This window comes from Geotrypetes seraphini, chromosome 1 (assembly GCF_902459505.1).
Source record: "Geotrypetes seraphini chromosome 1, aGeoSer1.1, whole genome shotgun sequence".
NCBI lineage: Eukaryota > Metazoa > Chordata > Amphibia > Gymnophiona > Dermophiidae > Geotrypetes > Geotrypetes seraphini.
Window position 1 is genome coordinate 255,772,961 of NC_047084.1, and position 22,447 is coordinate 255,795,407.

Consider the following 22,447-nt stretch of genomic DNA (forward strand, 5'->3'; position numbering starts at 1 on the left):
TATTTCTAATCAGGACCGGTTTTAGACATGCTGGGGCTCAGGGCAGAAATTAAGGAGGGGGCCCCTGATCTCCTCTTTTCTCTGCCCCCCCCTCCCGATATTCCCACCTCCCTTTACTACCACACATAATACAACTTTAAATGACTTCTTTACACACAAGGGATCACAAATAGAAATTGAACTGAGAGCCCCAAGAAATTAAACTCAGCAAGTATTACAACATTGGAGAAATAAAAACAGATATGCACTTCTTCCCAGGCCCAGGTCCACCAAAAATTACTGTACCTTGTAAAATGCAAGTCTCCAAAATTTGAATAACACCAAACAGTCATCCAGCATACTTTTATCAAAACTTATATGACCTTGGATCCATTCCTGAAAAATAAATAAACTTAATTTCATTCACAGATTTTTTTTTTTTTCAAAATGTCCTTCAAGCAGATACACAAATGTGAATTTGTTTACGCCAGTCTACAGTGTTGATCAAGTTCTTCCCATGCAGTTACTACCCTTCTGACATTCCATTGTACCATTTTCATCATTCTTTTTCAGAAGCCTATTTAAGCACACCAATGTCCAATTTTTGTCTGAAATTTAACAGTAAATCATTTAATACAGCAACCAAAACGCTCCACTCTTTTTAGCTAAGGGCAATGCCTTGAACGAAAGAAAAAGCCTCAGGTCTATTTTAGGTCAAGCAAAAGTGCTTAAACCTCCTCCACCCACATCATTGGCTCCAAAAAACTTCTGTACAGACTTTGCACTTGCCGCTAGGCTGATAAATTCAAGCGTGAGGCTTCAATCGCTACCATAGCAAAACTTTTATAAGTGTTGAAGTCTAAACGTGGCGTCACTTTAAAGCCAACGTTTCACGGATAACTACCGCTTCTTCAGGGCTTCCTAACACCCCTCTTCTTCACACTATTGTGCCTTTTGCTTGTGCGAATTCTTCAGCGACAGTAAGTCATTTTGCATCATTTGTAGTAAAAACTTGATAACTCTTATCTTCAAGTTTCAAGTTTTATTTTATATACCGCTTATAAAGCTTAAATGGTTTCCATATGAATAATATACAATTTTAAAAAATAAAGAAGAAATAAAAAATAACTAAATAAGGGGAACATACATTGTATTTTAAAACAATAGCAAAGGACAGACAAATATGACACAAAAGAGAAAAACGGAATATGGATGCATCTTAAAAAGGAAAGGGAGAGAGGGGCAAACCAAAAGAGAATGGCAGGGGGCAGATAAGTAGAAATGGAGATGGAGAAGGGATAGAGCAAGAGAGAAGACAAAAAATAAAAAGGTTTATTACTTGAATAGGTTGAGGTGCACGTGTTTTAATTTAGGTTCCAAAGGCATCTTTGAAAAGAAAAGCTTTGAGATCTGATTTAAACTTCTTCTTCAGTATACACCATTTTCACAGTTAGTATAAACAACGACATCACACTTACATGGTAGAAAATGTAAGCAGCGGGTTCTAGCAGTTAATTATGCAAAGTAAATTATGCTTGACATTTCACCCCCACCCCCTTTTACAAAACCGTAGGGCGGTTTTTAGTGCCTGCCGCAGCAGTCAGAGCTGTTACCGCCAGAGCTGGCGGTTTTGTAAAAGGGGAGGTTAATCTGGTATAAAGTATCCAAATTTGTTTAAGCTGTGCTGTTAACAAAGTTAGATGACAAAAATAGTGGTTCTCTTTTTTTCCCAATCACTGTTATATATTTTATATACAGTGGTGCCTCGCATAACGGACGCCTCGCACAGCGAACGCTGCGCACAACGAACTTTATGTCTTGATTCGTACAACGAACTTCGTTTCACACAACGAAGTCGCCCGAGCTGCATCCTTCCGCGCAGGCACTGCGCTTAACTGCCCTCTCTCCGCCTGGCTCCCTCTTGCCCCCCCCCGACTCCCCGACACGATCGGGGCAAGAGGGAGCCCAAGCCCTCTTGCCCCCCCGACTCCCCGACACGATCGGGGCAAGAGGGAGCCCAAGCCCTCTTGCCCCCCCGACTCCCCGACACGATCGGGGCAAGAGGGAGCTCAAGCCCTCTTGCCCCCCCCGACCCCCCGACACGATCGGGGCAAGAGGGAGCCCAAGCCCTCTTGCCCCCCCGACTCCCCGACACGATCGGGGCAAGAGGGAGCCCAAGCCCTCTTGCCCCCCCGACTCCCCGACACGATCGGGGCAAGAGGGAGCTCAAGCCCTCTTGCCCCCCCGACTCCCCGACACGATCGGGGCAAGAGGGAGCCCAAGCCCTCTTGCCCCCCCGACTCCCCGACACGATCGGGCCAGGAGGGAGCCCAAGTCCTCCTGGCCACGGCGACCCCCTAACCCCACCCTGCACTACATTACGGGCAGGAGGGATCCCAGGCCCTCCTGCCCTCGACGCAAACCCCCCCTCCCCCCAACGACCGCCCCCCCAAGAACCTCCGACCGCCCCCCCAGCCGACCCGCGACCCCCCTGGCCGACCCCCACGACACCCCCAACCCCCTTCCCCGTACCTTTCTGTAGTTGGCCGGACAGACGGGAGCCAAACCCGCCTGCCGGCAGGCAGCCAACGACGGAATGAGGCCGGATTGGCCCATCCGTCCCAAAGCTCCGCCTACTGGTGGGGCCTAAGGCGCCTGGGCCAATCAGAATAGGCCCGGGAGCCTTAGGTCCCTCCTGGGGGCAGGGCCTGAGGCACATGGCCCAACCCGACCATGTGCCTCAGGCCCTGCCCCCAGGAGGGACCTAAGGCTCCCGGGCCTATTCTGATTGGCCCAGGCGCCTTAGGCCCCACCAGTAGGCGGAGCTTTGGGACGGATGGGCCAATCCGGCCTCATTCCGTCGTTGGCTGCCTGCCGGACAGGCGGGTTTGGCTCCCGTCTGTCCGGCCAACTACAGAAAGGTACGGGGGAAGGGGGTTGGGGGTGTCGTGGGGGTCGGCCAGGGGGGTCGCGGGTCGGCTGGGGGGGCGGTCGGAGGTTCTTGGGGGGGGGCGGTCGTTGGGGGGAGGGGGGTTTGCGTCGAGGGCAGGAGGGCCTGGGATCCCTCCTGCCCGTAATGTAGTGCAGGGTGGGGTTAGGGGGTCGCCGTGGCCAGGAGGACTTGGGCTCCCTCCTGGCCCGATATTGTCGGGGAGTTGGGGAATCGGCGGGGCAAGAGGGCTTGGGCTCCCTTTTGCCCCGATCGTGTCGGGGCGTCGGGGGGGCAAGAGGGCTTGGGCTCCCTCTTGCCCCGATCGTGTCGGGGAGTCGGGGGGGCAAGAGGGCTTGGGCTCCCTCTTGCCCCGATCGTGTCGGGGAGTCGGGGGGCAAGAGGGCTTGGGCTCCCTCTTGCCCCGATCGTGTCGGGGAGTCGGGGGGGGGGCAAGAGGGCTTGGGCTCCCTCTTGCCCCGATCGTGTCGGGGAGTCGGGGGGCAAGAGGGCTTGGGCTCCCTCTTGCCCCGATCGTGTCGGGGAGTCGGGGGGGCAAGAGGGCTTGAGCTCCCTCTTGCCCCGATCGTGTCGGGGGTGCCAGGGACCACACGGAGTCACCCACCGTACCACCCGATTCGGGTAAGCGCAGGTATCGGTGGGTGGCTTATTTGCGGGGGGGGGTGCCTTATTTTACATTTTTTTCTAAAAAGGGGGGGCTGTCTTATTTGATGGCCCTGCCTTATCATCGGGGAAACACGGTAGAAAAAAAAAAAAAAATGAACAGTTAAGTCCCAGTTTTTGCCGCTGAGACTCTGCCCTCTCTCACTGTAAAATTAGACTCTACTTAGTCTGTCTTTAAATTTAAAAAATGTGTGTTGTTTTAAAAAACAATTATGTTTTTAGATGTATCTAAATAAAAATAATAACCAAAAATTTATCTTTTTTTATGTCATCTTAGCATATTTTATGCTGCAGAACGAATTATTTTTTTTTACATGTATTCTTATGGGAAAACGCGTTTCACATAACGAACGTTTCGCATAACAAACTTGCTCCTGGAACCAATTAAGTTCGTTGTGTGAGGCACCACTGTACTTATATCTCTATCTTTTAAGTTCAAACATTTTATTGTATTTTCAATAAATGACAACCAAAATAGTAACAATAAGATCAAGCTTTTCTCATATCTCTATCTTTTTATCTTTGTACTTGTTATAAAAATATGTCTTTTTAAGATACATTGACTATTTTAATAATAATTTTTTTTTAATAAAAAGCTAAACTGAACTCAGCAGATGCAAACTTCAGCCGTGTGCTGCTGCGACTCATGCACCTTTATGAAGTGGGAGAGGACCCTGTCCTGTCTCAGCCTGCAAAGGTGAATTTGAAGGTAAATGCCAGCATCTTTTCTGTGCTACATCACCTTTCCATCCATGGGGTAATTTTAAACAGGACATCTACCGTATTTTACGCTCTATAAGACACACCTAACCATAAGACACACCCACCTGTAGAGGAGGAAAAACCAAGAAAAAAAAATTCTGAACTAAATGGTGTACCCTGTCCCACCGCCCTGCCCTGTCCCCTCTCCCCCCTCTGGTGGCCTAGTGGTAGGCTGGGACAGGGTACAGGGCAGGTCTAGTGGTAGGTAGCCCCCTCCCCCCCCAGACAGTTCTAGTGGTAGGCAGCCAACCTCCCCCAGTACCTTTTTTTACTTGTGTCGGTCCAGCGCTGTATCGACAGGAGCTTTCCGCACTCCTGCCCCTGCCTCTCTGGACGGCTGCCTCATCTCTTGCAGCGGAGCGGCACATAAGGCAGGCGCAAGCTTTTCGCGCTCCTGCCTGATCCCACACCGCTGCTTATTTTTATGTACAGAAATTAACTGGTGCAAACATGAGTAACTGTTTTTTCTGAGATAATTTTGAAAATGAACATACAATACTTCCATATTTGCATGTTGAAAATCCTACTAAATCAGAGAAGTGAAAAGTTATAAAATTTCCTCTTCATCATTTACCTAAGCAAAATGCACGAGAATCCCAGCTTACTACTGGCACAAGACAAATTTTCAACTATTTCCCAGAGAATCCCTGCCTCCTTCCCTCCCACTAGGTGAAAACTTACCTGCTAATCTCCAGGATGGAGAGGAATGAAATCTGCACAATCAGGCTCATCTATAGGAGAGAATGCATGTGCATATAAGCTTACAGACAAGACCAAATCAATATTGAATGCTTAGCCAGTCTGTTCCTTAACACAATGTGGATGTCATCATTCTGTACTACAACCGAAATGCAAAGCAAATAAATCTTTAATTCTTCAGTACCTAACCACAAACGAACCCGTTTTTTCAATCAATGTCGGCATATCTAATTCTAATGAAAATTGTGACATAATTCATTGTGGTTCAGATTTAGCTTAGCAAAGAAGTAAGACCTAATAGGCTTTTCTCATTAAAAAAATTTTAAATCTCGTAGGTCGATATTCATAGCAATTTAACTGGGCAGGAGAATCTCCTGGCCAGTTAAATCGCCTGAGCAGGGCTATCTGCCTGTATTCAGCTGTACTTAACTAGATAGTGCCACTGAATATCCCTGCTAACCTCATAAGCCAAAACCAGCGATTTGTGGATGATCTTGGGGTAGAGTCAGCATTTATATGGTTGCATACTGGATTTAGCACTTAACTGCATAAAGTAACCAGACAAATTGGACTGCTCAAACCACAGTCCGTTCTTTGTTTAGTCTCACTTATCCAGTTAAGGGCTGAATATTAGTCTTAATCAGATAAGTGCTGCCCAGATATTCAGTGCTAGTCCCTGAACATTACCTAACATAGAATATTTACCGCTATACAGTATATTACCAAAAGTTCCTTGCTGGTATCTTTTAAATGGATTTCAACAACTTTGTCAAAACTAGCCTCTCCAAACTAGATTACTGCAACGCCATCTACTTAAATCTATCAAAAAAAAGTATTCTAAGACTCCAGCTAATCCAGAATACTGCAGCCAAACTGATCTTCTCAAAACGCAAGTCTGACCATGCCTCCCCACTCCTTGCCAAACTTCATTGGCTCCCAATAATCTCCAGAATCCATTTCAAATGTTCCTGCCTGGCTTTCAAGATCATTCACGGAATCCTGCCTCCTCTTATCCCACTGTCTTTCAACTCCTCCAGTCCCGACTCCTCCAGAACTGCCCAAAGGCTTAAACTAGCCTTCCCCTCTCCACGCGGCATCCACTATTCAGGCAAACTGGGAAAATCCCTTCTCTTCAAAATCACAGGTCTTTGGAACGACCTCACCACCCCGCTGCGGAACCTGAGCTCCCTTCAGTTATTCCGCAAACAACTGAAAACCTGGCTTTTCAGCAAATTGTAGCTCTATCCTTCCCCCCTTTCTCTCCCCCCTTCTACACATAAGTTCATGTAATCCTTTTTCTTCTTCTCTATCCACTATTTTAAGTTCTTGTAAACCGTGTCGAGCTCCATTCTCATGGAGATGATGCGGTATATAAACTTAAGGTTTAGATTAGATTAGATTAGATTAGCCTGACGTCCTCAGTGTTGTTTGATAGGTTGTAAAAAAACAGAAATACACTGTATTATCTTTTATATTTTATAAGTAATATGCCTTGTAATACCTGCAATCTGCTCTTACTATACTGTGCTTGCAGCCTTTGCTGAAGGGGTTGGGGACTCTAGTGTCCATGGAAGAACGCTCTCTCACTGGAACCTGGGACATCAATACTATGAATCGGTGGAAATGGAAAACATCAAAGCAGAAAAGCAGAGGTGAGTTTGGTTTTTTTTTTAATTTACAGACAGTGAATCAGATAACTAATATTGGGACTGCTGTGCAGTCTGCCCTTATTTTGTTTACAGTCCATCCTTGTACGTGTACAAGGAACAGAAAGGGAGAGGAAATCCCAATAATCCCTTCTGTAATGATGTATGTCAATCCTTCTAGGGTTTCTGACATAGAAACCCTAATATGTTGCGTGAGGTACCAGTTGGGAGTATGGAAGGTTACCCTGGCAAAAAAGTCTTATTTTCCAAAATAATATGTAGGTGCTCTTTTACTAAGCCGTGTTAAGCACTAAAATGCAGTGTGGTAAAGTTTCCTGCATTAGGTTTGCCATTAGCATGTTATAATAGGTAGCATGGGTGGAAAATGGGCATGAAAGCATAAACCAGTTAGCATGCTGACATTACCACAAACTAACTGATTTGCACATGCATAATCATAATAAGAACATAAGAATTGCCGCTCCTGGGTCAGACCAGTGGTCCATCATGCCCAGCAGTCCGCTCATGCGGCGGCCCCCAGGTCAAAGACCTGTGCCCTAACCGAGACCAGCCCTACCTGCGTTCGTTCTGGTTCAGCAATAACTTGTCCAATCTTGTCTTGAATCCCTGGAGCATGTTTTCCCTTATAACAGACTCCGGGAGAGCATTCCAGTTCTCCACAACTCTCTGGGTGAAGAAGAACTTCCTTTCATTTGTTCGGAATCTATCCCCTTTTAACTTTAGAGAGTGCCCTCTCGTTCTCTCTACCTTGGAGAGGGTGAAAAACCTGTCTTTATCCACTAAGTCTATTCCCTTCATTATCTTGAATGTTTCGATCATGTCTCCTCTCAGTCTCCTCTTTTCAAGGGAGAACAGCTTCTCTAATCTCTCACTGTATGGCAACTCCCCCAATCCCTTAACCATTTTAGTCACTCTTCTCTGGACCCTTTCGAGTAGTACCATGTCCTTCTTCATGTATGGCAACCAGTGCTGGATGCAGTATTCCAGGTGAGTGCGTACCATAGCCCGGTACAGCGGCATGATAACCCTCTCCGATCTGTTCATGATCCCCTTCTTAATCATTACTAGCATTCTGTTTGCCCTTTTCGCTACCACTGCGCATTGTGCATACAGCTTCATTGACTTGTTGACCAGTACTCCCAGGTCTCTTTCCTGGGAGGTCTCTCCTAGTACTGCCCCGGACATCTTGTATTTGTGTGTGGGATTTTTGATACCAACATGCATTACCTTACACTTATCCATGTTGAACCTCATTTGCCATGTCGCTGCTCATTTCTCGAGCATGGTTATGTCACGTTTCAGATCCTCACAATCCCCCTGCGTCCTCACTACTCTGTATAGCTTCGTATCGTCTTCAAATTTAATCACCTCACTCGTCGTACCCATTTCCAGATCGTTTATGAATATGTTGAAGAGCACAGGTCCAAGTACCGAGCCTGCATTACCAAGCATTAAGTCCATTTTGTACCACAGCTTTGTAAAATGACCCATTTTTTTTTCACTAGAGAGCCTCTAATCACACAGCCTTAGTCATCTAAAGCAGCACTCTAGCATCCCTTTCAATATACTCATTCCATTTCTGTTGTTTAAATAGGCTCTGAGGAGAGGCATCCCAGAAATAATTAGAGTGTATTTTAATTTCAGAATTACAATTTTCAGAGCAAAATGTGACTTCAGAGGAACCAGACATTAATGAAATGGTACAAAAATTCTACAGATTTTCAAAGTTGTAATCATAGTATTTAATCAAACACATAAACCATTTACTAGAAATACATCACACATATATCAAAAAGCTAAAATCACATGGATATTTGTATATTGCACAGACACAAATACCTTCTTATAAGAACCCATATATTTATATATTAAACATAAGAACACAAGAATAGCCCTTGCTGGGTCAGACCAATGGTCCATCCAGCTCAGTAGCGCATCCTCACCAAGACCAATCCAGGTCACCAGCACCTAGCAAAAACCCAAATAGTAGCAACATTCCATGCTACTGATCCAGGGCAAGCAGTGGCTTCCCCCATGTCTGTCTCAATAACAGACTATGGACTTTTCCTCCAGGGAATTGTCCAAACATTCTTAAAATCAGCTTTGTAAACTGCTCTTACCACAACATCTGGCAATGCGTTCCAAAGTTTAACTATTCTCTGAGTGAAAAAATATTTCCTCCTATTGGTTTTAAAAGTATTTCTCTGTAACTTCATCGAGTGTCCCCCAGTCTTTGAAATTTTTGACGGAGTAAAAAATCAATCCACCTGTTCTATACCACTCCAGATTTTGTAGACTTCAATCATATCTCCCATCTCTTTTCCAAGCAGAAAAGCCCTAACCTTATCAGTTGTAACCCAAAGAGAGCCATCACAGTATGTATCATGTTTCTTTCACGATGAGCTTGCCTCAGTGGGATAGAAGTGATTAATTACATCCTAAGCAACCTTAATGGTTCATCAATGCATTTTTAACCTATGTTCTAACCACATATCTTACTAGAGTAAATGAGGGCAGATAAAGACCAGCATAGCCCATTATGAAAGACATTGCAAAATACAACCCCAAAAAATTAAATTCATATTGGGAATATTACATAACTAATATGTTACCACACTTTTATTAAAACTGTGCTTGCTCCTTCACTCAACCTTTTGACCTTTTCCAGTAAAGTATATGTTCTATATACTGTAGAATGGCAGCTGCTGTCATACCTAAAGAGTGCATCCATTTATACTGTATGAATTGTCAACGTTTATAGAATAGCGCATAGACTAATATATAGGAGATATAAAGGATGTTCAATTACTGCTGGCTGTATTGGTTGGTAAATGTGTCTGTGTAGTACTGTTAACCATGGACACTGTGGGGAGGCATTCTGCTGGGGTGGAATTCAAAACTGTGCACATAATTATAAGTTTTTAAAATTATGGGAAAATAAAGGTCAAACAAGATTATATCTTTTTATTATACTAACATAATGTTTCTTTGACAAACTTTCAGCAGTTACATAATAACGTGCTGGACAGTATTTGGCCATTTGACTATCGCTAGCTAAATTACACTCGATGTTCAATATCAGGCTTTATTCAGGCACCAGCATTCAATATCAGCATCTGACAAAATGTGTGCAGGCTGCCAATATTCAGCCAGGACCCATATAAGGGGATCTGGCTAGGTCCCAAGCCCCCTCCCACACACACACACACACACACAATTCTGATCCCCCATTTCATCTTCCACAAAACATGAACATACCCACCTTGTGATCAAACTCCCTCCCACCTCTCCAGAACATGAACAGGCCCTCCTTCCAATCACCCCTCCCCCAGGATCCCCCCCTCCTTCCTTCCCCAACCCTCTGGTATATCAACAGACTCCTTGCCCCTTGGGCCTACCTACTTGATCTCTGGTGGTGGTGGTGTTTTAGCATCAGGCTGGTTGTATTTTAAGGACTGTCATCAGAGACTATTGATTATACAAACAGAATATTGAATTTTACAGAAAATGCCTTTTATATTTCACAGGGTTTTCAAAAGATGCCAGAAGGATGACAGGAGATTTTTCTGTGACTCTTCAGCCAAAGGAGATTAAGACTTTATTTGTGTATTTTCAAAATGGTTCATTTTTCTAGATATTTTTATGGATTTCAAGGGTACTTATTGGGAACAATATTTTGTTCTCAAATTGCACATCTGATTCAACTTCTATTCTATTTGCCAAATTTCTCCTGATTGTACTTCACTGCAGATCTGACATAGTTGATTTTCAATCACCAAAATCTTTCAAACTGATATACTGTATATAAGTCAAATTTGGAACAGGTTTATTTGATACTCCTGTTTCCCTGCTATGAATGCTTGTGATTTTTTAGCTCATGGATCCAGGGCTAATACAAACAATACTAGGGAAAGGGCAACGCTACCTGGTCCTTTTTTAAGGTTCAGATTGGTTTGTAAGTTTCCAATTACTTAGTGACTGTGCTACTCTATAGTCCTCTATATTTTGGATGCTCTACAAAGTTTCCTTGTATCCCAAAGGGTTCTATTACTCAGTACAGGTAATCCCAGGATAATTTGACCGAAATCTTTTCGGAACCTAAGCTGGTTATCGCCACCTGCTCATGCCTCCTCTTCCTTGATTGCAGGATAATCAAAACCCTAAGCAGATTCCTAACACATATTAATCCTCACAAAATCAACTTGGTCTCTTGTGTATTATTTACAGCAGTACATTGTTTAACCTTTTAACTAGCATTGCTGCAATAATCTTTACATCTTGATTTAGTAATGAGATTGGTCTACAGGATCCCAGTTGATTTTACCCTTCCTATCTTTGAGACCACTATCATGTGTGCCCCATTTTCAGTGTCTCCCAATGAATACATACTAAGGTCTTCTATACACATTCTTTGCATTGGGATTATTTTATGAGTGCAAAGCTGCTGTTTGGCATGTCAATGAGGGCTAAAAGCCAAATATCCTCAAATAATAATAAATTTCTATTCATTATGACAGGGGTTGCCATACAAATGATTATGAAGAACTGAAAAAATTGGGACTGGTTAGATTATACCTTCTGGTGGAATTCTTTGTGCCATATTTTTAAAATGGAGCATATGATAGCCATACAGCAGGGGCATTATAAGAAATTTAAGGATGTTTGGGAGCCATTAACAAAATTTTGTAAGGAATGATTATTATTTTTCCCTTTGAATATACATGTCCTGAGGGGTGGGATAATTTGATCTATTTATGGTTGAGGGTAATTGTTGGGTGTATAATGGGGGGGTTGATATATATAATTGATATGTACTATAATTTGATAGAACATTAAGTGCTGTTAAAATGTAAAATGTTTTTATTAATTATATTGCACTTATTGTTAGTTTTAAACTGAATAAAGAATAAAAAAAAAAAAAATTAAAGGCAATCGTTAAATTACATGATAACCGGAAAAGAGCTAGCAAAATGCAACATATATACTTATACATTGGTTGTTAGATAGTTCATCCATGCACAGTGCAGCACTCGGCCTTTAGTTGTGTGGCAGCCACGAGGTCAGAAACATGGACGCTCCATTGCAAGATTGCACTATCAAAGAACAATGTGTAGTAGTGCACTTTCTTTTGGCAGAGGGAGTGAAGCCTGTGGAAATTCACCATCGAATATTGACTTAATAAGGACATAGCATGGGCAAACAGTGAAAATTACTGGTGCATTGCTGAAAAATGAATTTAAACCTGCAATTCACAGCAAAAGAAGAGAAATGTTGTCCAAAACAAACTTGCTGCACCATGTCAATGCATGTCCTAGCAGCAGCAGCAACAGAAGAGACAGTGGACCAGGTTGGGTTGAAATGTCTTCCACATCCTCATTACAGCCCAGATCTGGCGCCTAGCAGTTATCACATCTCCGGTCCACTGAAGGAGAGACACAGCGAGATTACAGATTCACCTCTGATGATGAAGTAAATGAAGCGCTGCTCACCTGACTTTGGGAGCAGCCGAAAAACTTCTTCTCTGCAGGAATTCAGAAGCTGGTCATCTTGTATGAGAACTGTGTGGAAAAGTGATAAATTAAATTGCTCACAGTTACTTCTATTAAAGCCATTAAATATATTTTGTCTTTACTTTTTGATTTACCCTTGTATAAACCTAGGCCTGCCAGCCCTGGAGCCTTTGCCAACTTTAAGGTGCAGAACTTAATCTGTTCTAGTGAGAATGGCCTATTTAGTTTTATTAACTAATCTGCACTAACTTCTGGAAGTTTTAAGTCTTTGAAAAATACCTCCCAAGCCGCCTTATCCTGGTAATTATAGAACTCCAAAAATTGTTCTATCCCCACTGCTTTCACTGTATCTTCCCTTTTTTTTGTCTTTAACCTGTGTTATACTATCCCCCTCTTTTACTAAGGTGCGCTAACTGAATTAGCATTCACTAAATGCTAACGCGTCCATAGACTAACATGCATGCCTTAGCGTTTAGTGCGTGCTAAATCGATTAGCGCACCTTAGTAAAAGAGGGCCAATGTGTGATGTTGCAAGTCTTAGCCAGGTTGCCTAGTAACTTCCCTGTCTTGGTTCCCTGCTCATGCAATTTATATTTCTGAAAATAAAAATTCTGTGGATATGGTACCATTGGTGTGTATTTGAGTACTGGACTTTTAAATTACCAGGCAGATCACATGTTAAATGCTACAAAAGCTTTATTATTTAGTTCATGGGTAAACAGAAATAATTTTTGTCCAGCATAAGAGAGATTTATTCTGTCCTGCAAATTATGAGTGTTAAACTTCTCCATAGTAGTCTCCCCTATCTTCCAGGCAATAAAGCATCAAAATTCTTCCTTAGAAGACTCAGGGTCCAAGCTGGAGATTCCTTCTTCCCTCTGGGTCTCTAACCCCAAGCTTTTATATTTCTGCTTTGAGACCGTGCCCTGCTGGTTTCCCTGTTCTGGCCTTGGGAAGGTGGCCTAGTGAGTAGTGTGTTTGAGGAGGACTGGATTCTTTTATACATGCCCTCATAGGGGGACAATATGGATTTGGTGCACTTGGTTCCCTAGTCAGCCTCAGCAGTTTTCCTGGTTTTCATTTCCCTGTCACATATTCCATTATATTTCCCCTAAGGACTGTCTTTGCCACTTCCTACAGTGTTGCTGACCCCCACATCCTTAGTATCATTGTCCTTCTCAAATCTTGTTATACCTTTCTGAGATGCACCTTAAATTCTTCATCCCATTATAGGTTACGAACCATCCTCCATATATATCATTATGATCTGTCAGCTTGACTACAGTAGTCACCACGACATAGTCTAAAAATTGCTGGATCTGTAATTGAAGATGGTTCCAAATTAGGGAACAAGGCCTCCGATATCAGTACATAATTTAATCATGTATAAATGTCTCTGTTGGAAGAAAAAGTAAAATCAGATTCTGTCAGGTACAGTGACCTTCAAGCATCAAACAGGCCCATTTCCTTCATTACTAGGACAGTTATTTGGCAGCATCAGGCAACTGATGGGTCTACTGTTTATGTTGAAGTTTCCACCAATAATCATTGGATAATTGCTGTACTCTGTCAGTTTGGCTAGTAAAGCCATAAAGAATTTATGATTGTACTAGTATTTTAGCCCGTTACATTAACGGGTGCTAGCTGTCTGTCTTTCTTTCCCCCCACTTCCCTGTGCAGCAGCCAAAGCAGCATTCCCTCCCCCTCCATGTCCCTGTGCAGCAGCATTTCCCCCCACCCTAATTCTCTGTACATCAGCATTTCGATCCCCCCCACTTCCCTGTGCAGCAGCCACAGCAGCAGCATTCCCTCCCCCCACACCACTTCCCTGTGCAGCAGCAGCATTTCCCACCCTTCCCTGTGCAGAAGCAGTATCACACACACACACACTTCCTTGTGCAGCAGCATGCGGCCATGCACGTGGCCAGCCCCTCCCCATCCACTTAAGAAAACCTCAGCTCTACTTCCTTACAACACCTCAACGCAAAACACAGGAGGGAATCCAACAGCCCCCCTCCTTACCCTGCTATGTCGTCCTGCTCTCGCCAGGCCGTATGCCAGAACTCCAGCTGCCTTCCTCAAAACCTGGGCACTATGAAGGCCAACGGCAGCAGTGGGAGATCCTAGATGCCACCCATGCACTCGGCGAGTGTAAGAAGAAACCCGACGCAGTGCTGCTATACATCGGAGGCTCGCAAGCTATGCCCTCGGCGTCTGACGCGGTAGGCCTCAAGAAGAGCTCCCCAAATTGCTGTTGCTGCGGCCCTGCCGCCAAAAGCAAGCACCGCAGCATTTAAATAGATAGAAAAGCGCTGCTCTGCGCTACCGCTGGCTTCGGCATCTTCTATCCACTGCGGCCAACCCTGGTGGAAACAGGAAGTAGTCAGAGAGGGCGGGCCACAGTGGACAGAAGACAGCGAGGCCAGCGTTAGCGCGTTGCAGCGCTTTTCTCTTAATTTAAATTGGGTGAGCCGGGCAGAAGGTGTAGGCTTTGGCGGTGGTGGTTTTGGCGGTGAGTGAAGGCGGGAGGGGGGTAGTTGCCGGCTGTGCTGTATTTGTCCGAGTTGTCTGGCCGCCGCATCCACACTCCTGCTGGCCACGGACCTACTGATCACAGATCAGGGATCACGGAAGCACGCAGGTAAGTGCACATGCGCGGCTAGAGTTTTATTATATAGGATGTAATAGGTATGCACACAGGGGAAAATTCTGTAAATGGTGTCTTAAAAGATAGGCGATCTCTTGTCAGTCATACTTAGACGCCTATTACTGAATCATGCCTAACTTAAAACTTAGGTGCCTGTAATGTAGGCCAGGGTCTTAAAGGCCTACATTATAGGCACCTAAGTCCTTTAGAGAATTGCACCTAGTGACTCCCAAGTCCTTCTCCGCCCCTAAACATGCCTATTTTTAAGTTAAGCGCCATGCAAAGGCATGATTCTTAGGCATGATTATAGAATCACTTCTTAGGCATAATTATAGAATCATGCCTAAGAAGATAGGCACCTATTGCCCAATTCATTTTTTTTTTCCAATTATGAGCTTATTAAATCTTGTGATCTTTGTGGTTGAACTAAGTGGTTGAACAATTTACTAATTAAGCTAGGCACCCATTTATTTAGGCACCTAATTTTAGGTGCCTCATAGAATTTCCCTCACAGATCATAAGAACATAAGCAGTGCCTCTGCTGGGTCAGACCAGAGGTCCATCATGCGGAGCAGGTCCGCTCACGTATACATCCAGGACCTGTATAGTAATCCTCTATCTATACCCTTCTATCCCCTTTTCCTTCAGCAAATTATCTAATCGCTTCTTGAACCCCAAAACCGTACTCTGTCTTATCACACCCTCTGGAAGCGCATTCCAGGTGTCCACTACCCTTTGGGTGAAGAAGAACTTCCTAGCATTGGTTAGTAATTTTTCCGAATGCCCTCTCGTTCTTGTAGTTTTTGAACGTTTGAAGAATCTGTCCCTCTCCACTTTTTCCATGCCCTTCATGATCTTGTAAGTCTATCATGTCCCCTCTAAGTCTCTGCTTTTCTAGGGAAAAGAGCCCCAGTTTCTCTAATCTTTCAGCATATGAATGATTTTCCATACATTTTATCAATCGTGTCGCTCTTTTCTGAACCCTCTTGAGTATTGCCATATCCTTCTTAAGGTATGGCGACCAATATTCCAGTATGGCGACCAGTACTTCAGATGCGGGCGCACCATCGCCCGATACAATGGCAGGATAACTTCTTTCGCTCTGGTTGTAATACCTTTCTTGATAATATCCAGCATTCTATTCGCCTTCTTAGAGGCCGCTGTGCACTGTGCTGATGGCAGTGTGCCACTGCGCACTGTGCCACTATTACCCCCAAGTCCTTTTCTTGGGTACTTTCACCCATTACCAGCCCTCCCATAAGGGCTTGTGGCTCTGAATATTTCCTAGTATTATGATGAACCTGCCTTGGGGGGTCTTATAACTGTTTATGTAATTATAATTATAACTGTTTATGTAATTATGTAACAAAAAGGCATTTCTTTTTTGTCTGTTATTAAATGCTGAATATCCTAATTCTCCTACTCAGTCTTTTTAGTTTCCTACACTCAGCCAGGACAAGGTGTAATTTCTGCAGAAAGGCAAAGCCTTCTGCCTCTTTAAGTAATTTAGAACTTTCCTATTTTTCCACAGGCAAATAGGTGTCATCATCGAGATCCTTTTCAAATTTGTCTTCCCTCATTATATTGTCTAGTAAATACATTCCTCTCATCGGAAGGCATCTCAGTAGTGCCCTCCTTGGTATTCCCCCCCGCTCAAGTCTGCTATTCCCATTTCAATGGTACACATGTTTCTTCTTCACTAAAATTCCCTATACTCATTCTCAGTTTTCTGAATCTTCTCACACTTACATCTACTTTCCAATTTCACTGCACCACACTCCAGAGCTCACTCAGGGATTCAAGGAAGGGTTTAATGAGAGCTTCTTGGCCCTTCGATCCTGGCTCTAATGAGTAGTATATGCACTCTTAAGGGAACTGACTCTCTTGCCAGGGAATTGCTGAATCATCTCCTAGCGCCATAGTTTCTTAGACCTTCTCTCTACTCTCTTAAAATGATCCCATCTCAAAGATAAAGAGATCTTCTTAAAGGACTGAGACCTAATAAAATGGCTGGGCTCCGCTGCAGAGTGATTCTTTAACATCTGCCACTTCACCTGCTAACTCTCACAATGTGTTTTCAGATGTATAGCCCCTGGAGTAATTTTATAAATATCCTTTATCATATATAAAAAGATTGTTGCCTCCTGTCATTCTCTGATGTCGCCGTATACCTGATTGTGTGCTTACAGCTAAACTTCCAGTGCAAAGGGTACATAGGCTTGACATGTGGGTTCCTTCTCTTCACCCGCAAGGTCTGCAAGAGGTATCATTTACATTTTTCAACTCCACCTCGTATCACTGGGCATTGTCTCAGCTCCTCAGTTTTTTTCCTTATACAAGCAAGACGAGAAGGTGTCTTTTTTTCATCTGCTCATAAATTATTGTTATGGGCTTTCCAGGCATTTCTGTATCATGCCAGTTTTGGGCTGGATGGCTGGCTGAATAGCATCTATGTGCCATGTGCCTCGGGCACATGAGAGGGGGCAGGAGCACTGGACTTCGCCCTCTCTGGTCCCTCTAGGGCAGTAATTCTCAACCCTGTCCTGGAGGACAGCAGCCAGTCGGGTTTTCAAGATATCCCTAATGAATATGCATGAGAGAGATTTGCATATAATGGAAGTGACAGGTATGCAAATCTCTCATGCATATTCATTAGAGATATCTTGAAAACCCGACTGGCTGGGGGCCCCCAGGACAGGGTTGAGAACCACTGCTCTAGGGTATTAAGAGTTGCAGGAAGCTCATTTGTTGCAGCATAAATCCCCCCTTGGCGGCATTGGCAAAACACAAATGCGGACACACCTCATCAGAAATTCCTCTGCAGAGATCCTCAGGAGATACAGGTCAGGGATTTAACTATGATTTTATAAGTTGCTGCCTTGAAGCTTATGTGAAGTTTTAAATCATCTTCACAGTCTGGAGTATCGCTGGTAGTGATGCATAGGGGTTTACCTTTGCAGAGTGTAGTTCCTCAGCTGATAATTTTACTGCAGGAACTGGAGATCCAGTTGGAAAAGGACTGGAATGACGGGATCAGGGTTAATGTTTTTTTACTCCCTCAGAATGAATCCTCATAGAGAATTCCGGGTCTCAGGTAGGTTTTCACAGCCAAGACCTAGACCAGGGAGTAGAGTACTGTAAGACAGAAAGAATTCCCTAGTAAAGAAGGAGTGATCTTAAGAATGCACAGGATCACAGGGTGGACTTGGTCCTCAAAAGATAGTTTGAGGATTTGGTTCTAGGTCTGAAAGCAGCAGTTGTAACTTCCTTCATGGTGTGCACCTGCCATAAGATGCTGTGCTGGACTCCATCCATGGAGGAGACCACATACCCCCAGGTGTTACTGTTGGGGGAGGATTATGTAGCAGATGCCCTATATTATATTTTTAAGGTCATAAGCAAGGAGTCTGCTTATTCTATCTCCATCCAAAGAATACCTTGGCCAACAGAAGAGCTGTTGTATGTGTTTCTCCCTGGCCAATGGTAGGTCAGATCATTCAAAAAATAATGACCCATCTCAGATCAGTGATTCTAGTGGTGCTGGATTGGCCACATTGGCCATTGTGCATGGATGTAGTACAGCTACAATGGGACAGATGTCTCAGACTGCCCTTACTTCCAACACTTCTGTCATAGGGACAAATTGCAATGGAGGATCCGGAACACTTTGGTCTTACGGCGTGACACTTGAGCGTGCAGCCTTAGCACAGAATGAATACTCAGAAGGAGTCATAACTACTCTTCTACAATCCAAGAAGCTAGAGACTGTCATGGCTTATGCTAAGTACTGGAAGACTTTTCAGCACTGGTGTGATGGTCAGAAGGTAGAGTCGTACATGGCTCACATATCCGAAATCCTGTCGTTCCTTCAGGATAGCCTTGAAAAGGGGTTAACAGTCTAGTGGTTGGCTCTCTCAAGGTGCAGGTAGCCAGCCTCTTGTGCCTTACAGCCCAAGTGGAGAAAGAATCCTTAGCTTCCTATCATGACATAGCTAGATTCCTGAAGGGAACTTTGCGGCTGCATCCTTCCGTGTGACAACCATTCCCCACATGGAATCTTAATATGGGTTTGCAAGACTCTGTATGAATCCCCTAAATAATGCACCACTGATGGATTTTACAGTCAAGACAGTTTTCCTAGTGGCTATTGCCTCGGCAAGAAGGGTTTCAGAGCTCCAGGCTCTATCATGCATGGAATCCTTCCTCAGATTTACGGAGGCGGGTGTGTCTCTTCACATGGTACCTTCCTTTCTACCCAAAGTGGTCTCGACCTTCCATGTAAATCGGGAAGTCCAGCTTCTAGCGTTCCATGCCACAGGCATAAAAAAAAAGGACTAAGTCATTACTGGATGTAAAGAGAGTCTCTGTTATCTTGAGGTGACGAACGAATATCATCTTTCTGACCATCTTTTTGTGTTGACCAACCTTAGCAAATGAGGAAAGCCTGCCTCGAAGATGTTCATCTCCAGATATATTCCCATGGCTATTTCTTCTACATACATTGACTATGATAAACAGCTGCTGATTTGAAAGCACAAGCCACCAGAGGTGTGGTTTCTTCATTGGCAGAATCCCAGGCAGTTCCACTCTCCATACTTTTACAAAGTTTTACTTAGTGGATGTGGCAGCACAAATGATTACTCTTTTTGGTTCCTCGGTGCTCACAGCAGGCTCATCTGCCCCGCCCTAGATTCAAGGGACTGCTTTGGTATGTCCCACATGTCAAGCCTACTGTACCCTTTGCATTGGAAGGGAAGATTAGGTTCTTACCTCAATAATCTTCTTTCCAATATAAGGGTACAGTAGGCTTGATAGCATGCCCTGTCAGATGTTAAGCTAAACTGCTTTCTACCTCAGACATAGATGTTAAGTTAGCTTGCTTTCTACCTCAGTTTCCAAATGCTTGTCTGTGAATGACCAAGGGAGAATGAAGATATTTGATGTACTTCTGTTAAACAAGTAAGAGTTATCCTTTAGCACTATAACAAAACCTTTGGGATAGGCTATATGAGGAGGATCTGCATCAGTGTTAGTGTTGTTTGCACTCAGGTAGGTAGCTTGTTTGGTTCCACATTTGTTTATGATATGTATCCATCAATTGTTCTTATTGCAAAGCATAAAAGACTTGAAATGTCGGGGACTTCCCCCACACCCTCTTTGTTCTTTCTCCTTCTTAGAGGTCATCTGTTGTTTTGGTACAAATTGAGAAGCTGAGGTATTGCCCAATGACACAAGGAGACAGAGTTGGAAAATGTAAATGATACCTTATGGGTGAAGGGAAGGAATCCACATGTCAAGCCTACTGTACCCTTATACTGGAAAGAAGATTATCAAGGTAAGAACCTAATCTTCCCTTAAAGGTCCAATATTCAGCAGCACTTTTGAAGGTAGGAGCAGCTCCTGCATGTCTAAGAGCTTCTTAATGGGGCCATACCTACCCTGGCATTATCTGGATAATACCGGGACCAACTGGAGAAAGAGCCTGGGCAAATATTATCTGGTGTTATCAGGTTACCAAGATATATGCTTGGTAATCGCACAAGAAGCATTGCAGTCTCGGGTTCATCCCCATCAGAGCCCCACTGAGTTTGTTATGGCGTTATTAGAATTGGCATTAGAGAATGACATGGTGACTAAATTCATCACCGTTCCCGTCCCCGCGGATAACCGTGGGAAACCATCTTCATGTCATTCTTTAAGGAGAGAGGGAAGAATTAGAGTATAATTGAGCACAACCACTGACCCGCAAGCTTTGCTTTGAAGAATGCTGGTGTAGAAGGACCGAGGTTGAAATAGACACTAGAAAATAACATGGGATTATTTCCCGCGGTTATCCGCGGGGACGGGGACAGTGATGAATTTTGTCACCGTATCAATCTCTAATTGGCATTAACTAAGAACTTTTTCTCAGATGGTATTAACTTATACCTACAAATTAAAGGAGTGGGGATGGGTGCCACATGTGCACCTTCAATTGCATGTCTGTACATGAAACATTACGAAGAAACCCATTTAGTGACCCATCAATGGAGTCAATACATCATAGGGTGGAAAAGATACATTGATGATGTTTTCTTGTTATGGCAAGGCTCCAATGATCAACTAGTACAGTTTACCGAATGGCTTAATACTAGAGATAACAACATACGTTTCACTATGAATCAATCTACAGAAGGTATTAATTTTCTAGATATGTGGGTTAGTAATACACTAAACCATCTTAAATCTAAGTTATATATTAAGCCAATTGACACAACTAGTTTACTACAGTATAATAGCCGTCACCCAATACCTCTTAAAAACAGCTTACCTTTGGCCCAGTTTTTATGTTTTAGATGTATATGTACTCACACTGAGGATTTTAAATCATCAGCCAATAAGCTGGCAAAAAATTTAAGATATAGAGGGTATCCTGGAAAGGTATTAAAGAAATCCTATCGTAGGGCGAAATATAATCATCAAGAATGGCTAACCCTCGACTAATGTTTATGCATTAGGAGACAATGCTGGACCTTCACAAGACGAATCTCAAGTTGCAACTCCTAATCATATGGATGAATTCCAGACATGTGTTCTTAGATATAATGTAGAATCTGAACATATTGCAAATATAATCCACAATCATTGGAGAATTGTTCAGAGGAGCCCATGTTTTGAAAATTCCAAGCTGCGTTTAGCATATTCCAGATCATGGAATTTAAAAGAACATTTGAGATTAAATCCAGACATGGTGCAAAAAGAAATTAACATTAAAGGATTTCATTCAAAATGTGGGAGTTGTCAGATTTGCTCTTTAACTATCCAGGGGGCAGTGTTTGAAAATCCTTTGAACCATAGAAGTTACGATCTAAGACATATTACCACATGTAAATCTGATTACATGGTATATATGATTAAATGTCCATGCCAAAAAATCTACATCAGGAAGTCTACTAGACAGTTTAATATACGAATGGCGGAACATAAATCTTGTTTACATCTTAAGAGAAAAGAAGTTCCGCTGGTAACACACTGTTTAGACCATAAACACTCTTTTGATCAACTGCGGTGTATGATTACAGATAGAGTTACCGAATCAATAAGAGGGGGGAATAGGGGAAAAAACTATTACAGTTGGAACAGAGATGGATCGATCGTTTGCAAAGTTTGCAACCTAAAGGGTTAAATACAGCTGTCAATTGGCAAGTTTTTTTTCTGAAACAGGATATTAATACTTACCTTTCTGCTAATTCCGTGGAATAATGATGAAAGAAAGTAGTTAGGGAAATTTTAACTCTAACTCTTACAGTAAAGGCATTCAAATGTAAGATTTATTTAAAAACGTTGTATGACGTGTAGGTCTAGTTGTTAAAAATTTTATCCATTAATTTAAAGTTGGCATTTTAACTTTTAATCTTCAAAACATAGGTAACAAGCAAACCTGTTACACTTCCGGTAATAGTTATTTCCGGAAGTGACATATTTAGTCCTAAAGGTTGAAGTATTTAAAATGGGCATGTATGAACATTTCGGTAACCATTTCTGGTAATACTACCCTGGAAGTGATGTAAGACACTTTCAGAGTCTTCGT

General features: G+C 43.2%; 1 protein-coding gene across 1 annotated transcript in view; it reads left to right on the forward strand.

Moving 5' to 3' along the window:
- MAN2B2 (mannosidase alpha class 2B member 2) overlaps positions 1 to 11,647 on the forward strand; it is an 80,592-nt gene extending 68,945 nt beyond the window's left edge. The window contains exons 17-19 of the mRNA XM_033949656.1: positions 4,189 to 4,301; positions 6,588 to 6,705; positions 10,248 to 11,647. Coding sequence (XP_033805547.1) covers positions 4,189 to 4,301; positions 6,588 to 6,705; positions 10,248 to 10,354 — 338 coding nt within the window. The 3' untranslated portion in view covers positions 10,355 to 11,647. The remainder of the gene's footprint in view (positions 1 to 4,188; positions 4,302 to 6,587; positions 6,706 to 10,247) is intronic.
- Positions 11,648 to 22,447: the final 10,800 nt, after the last annotated feature.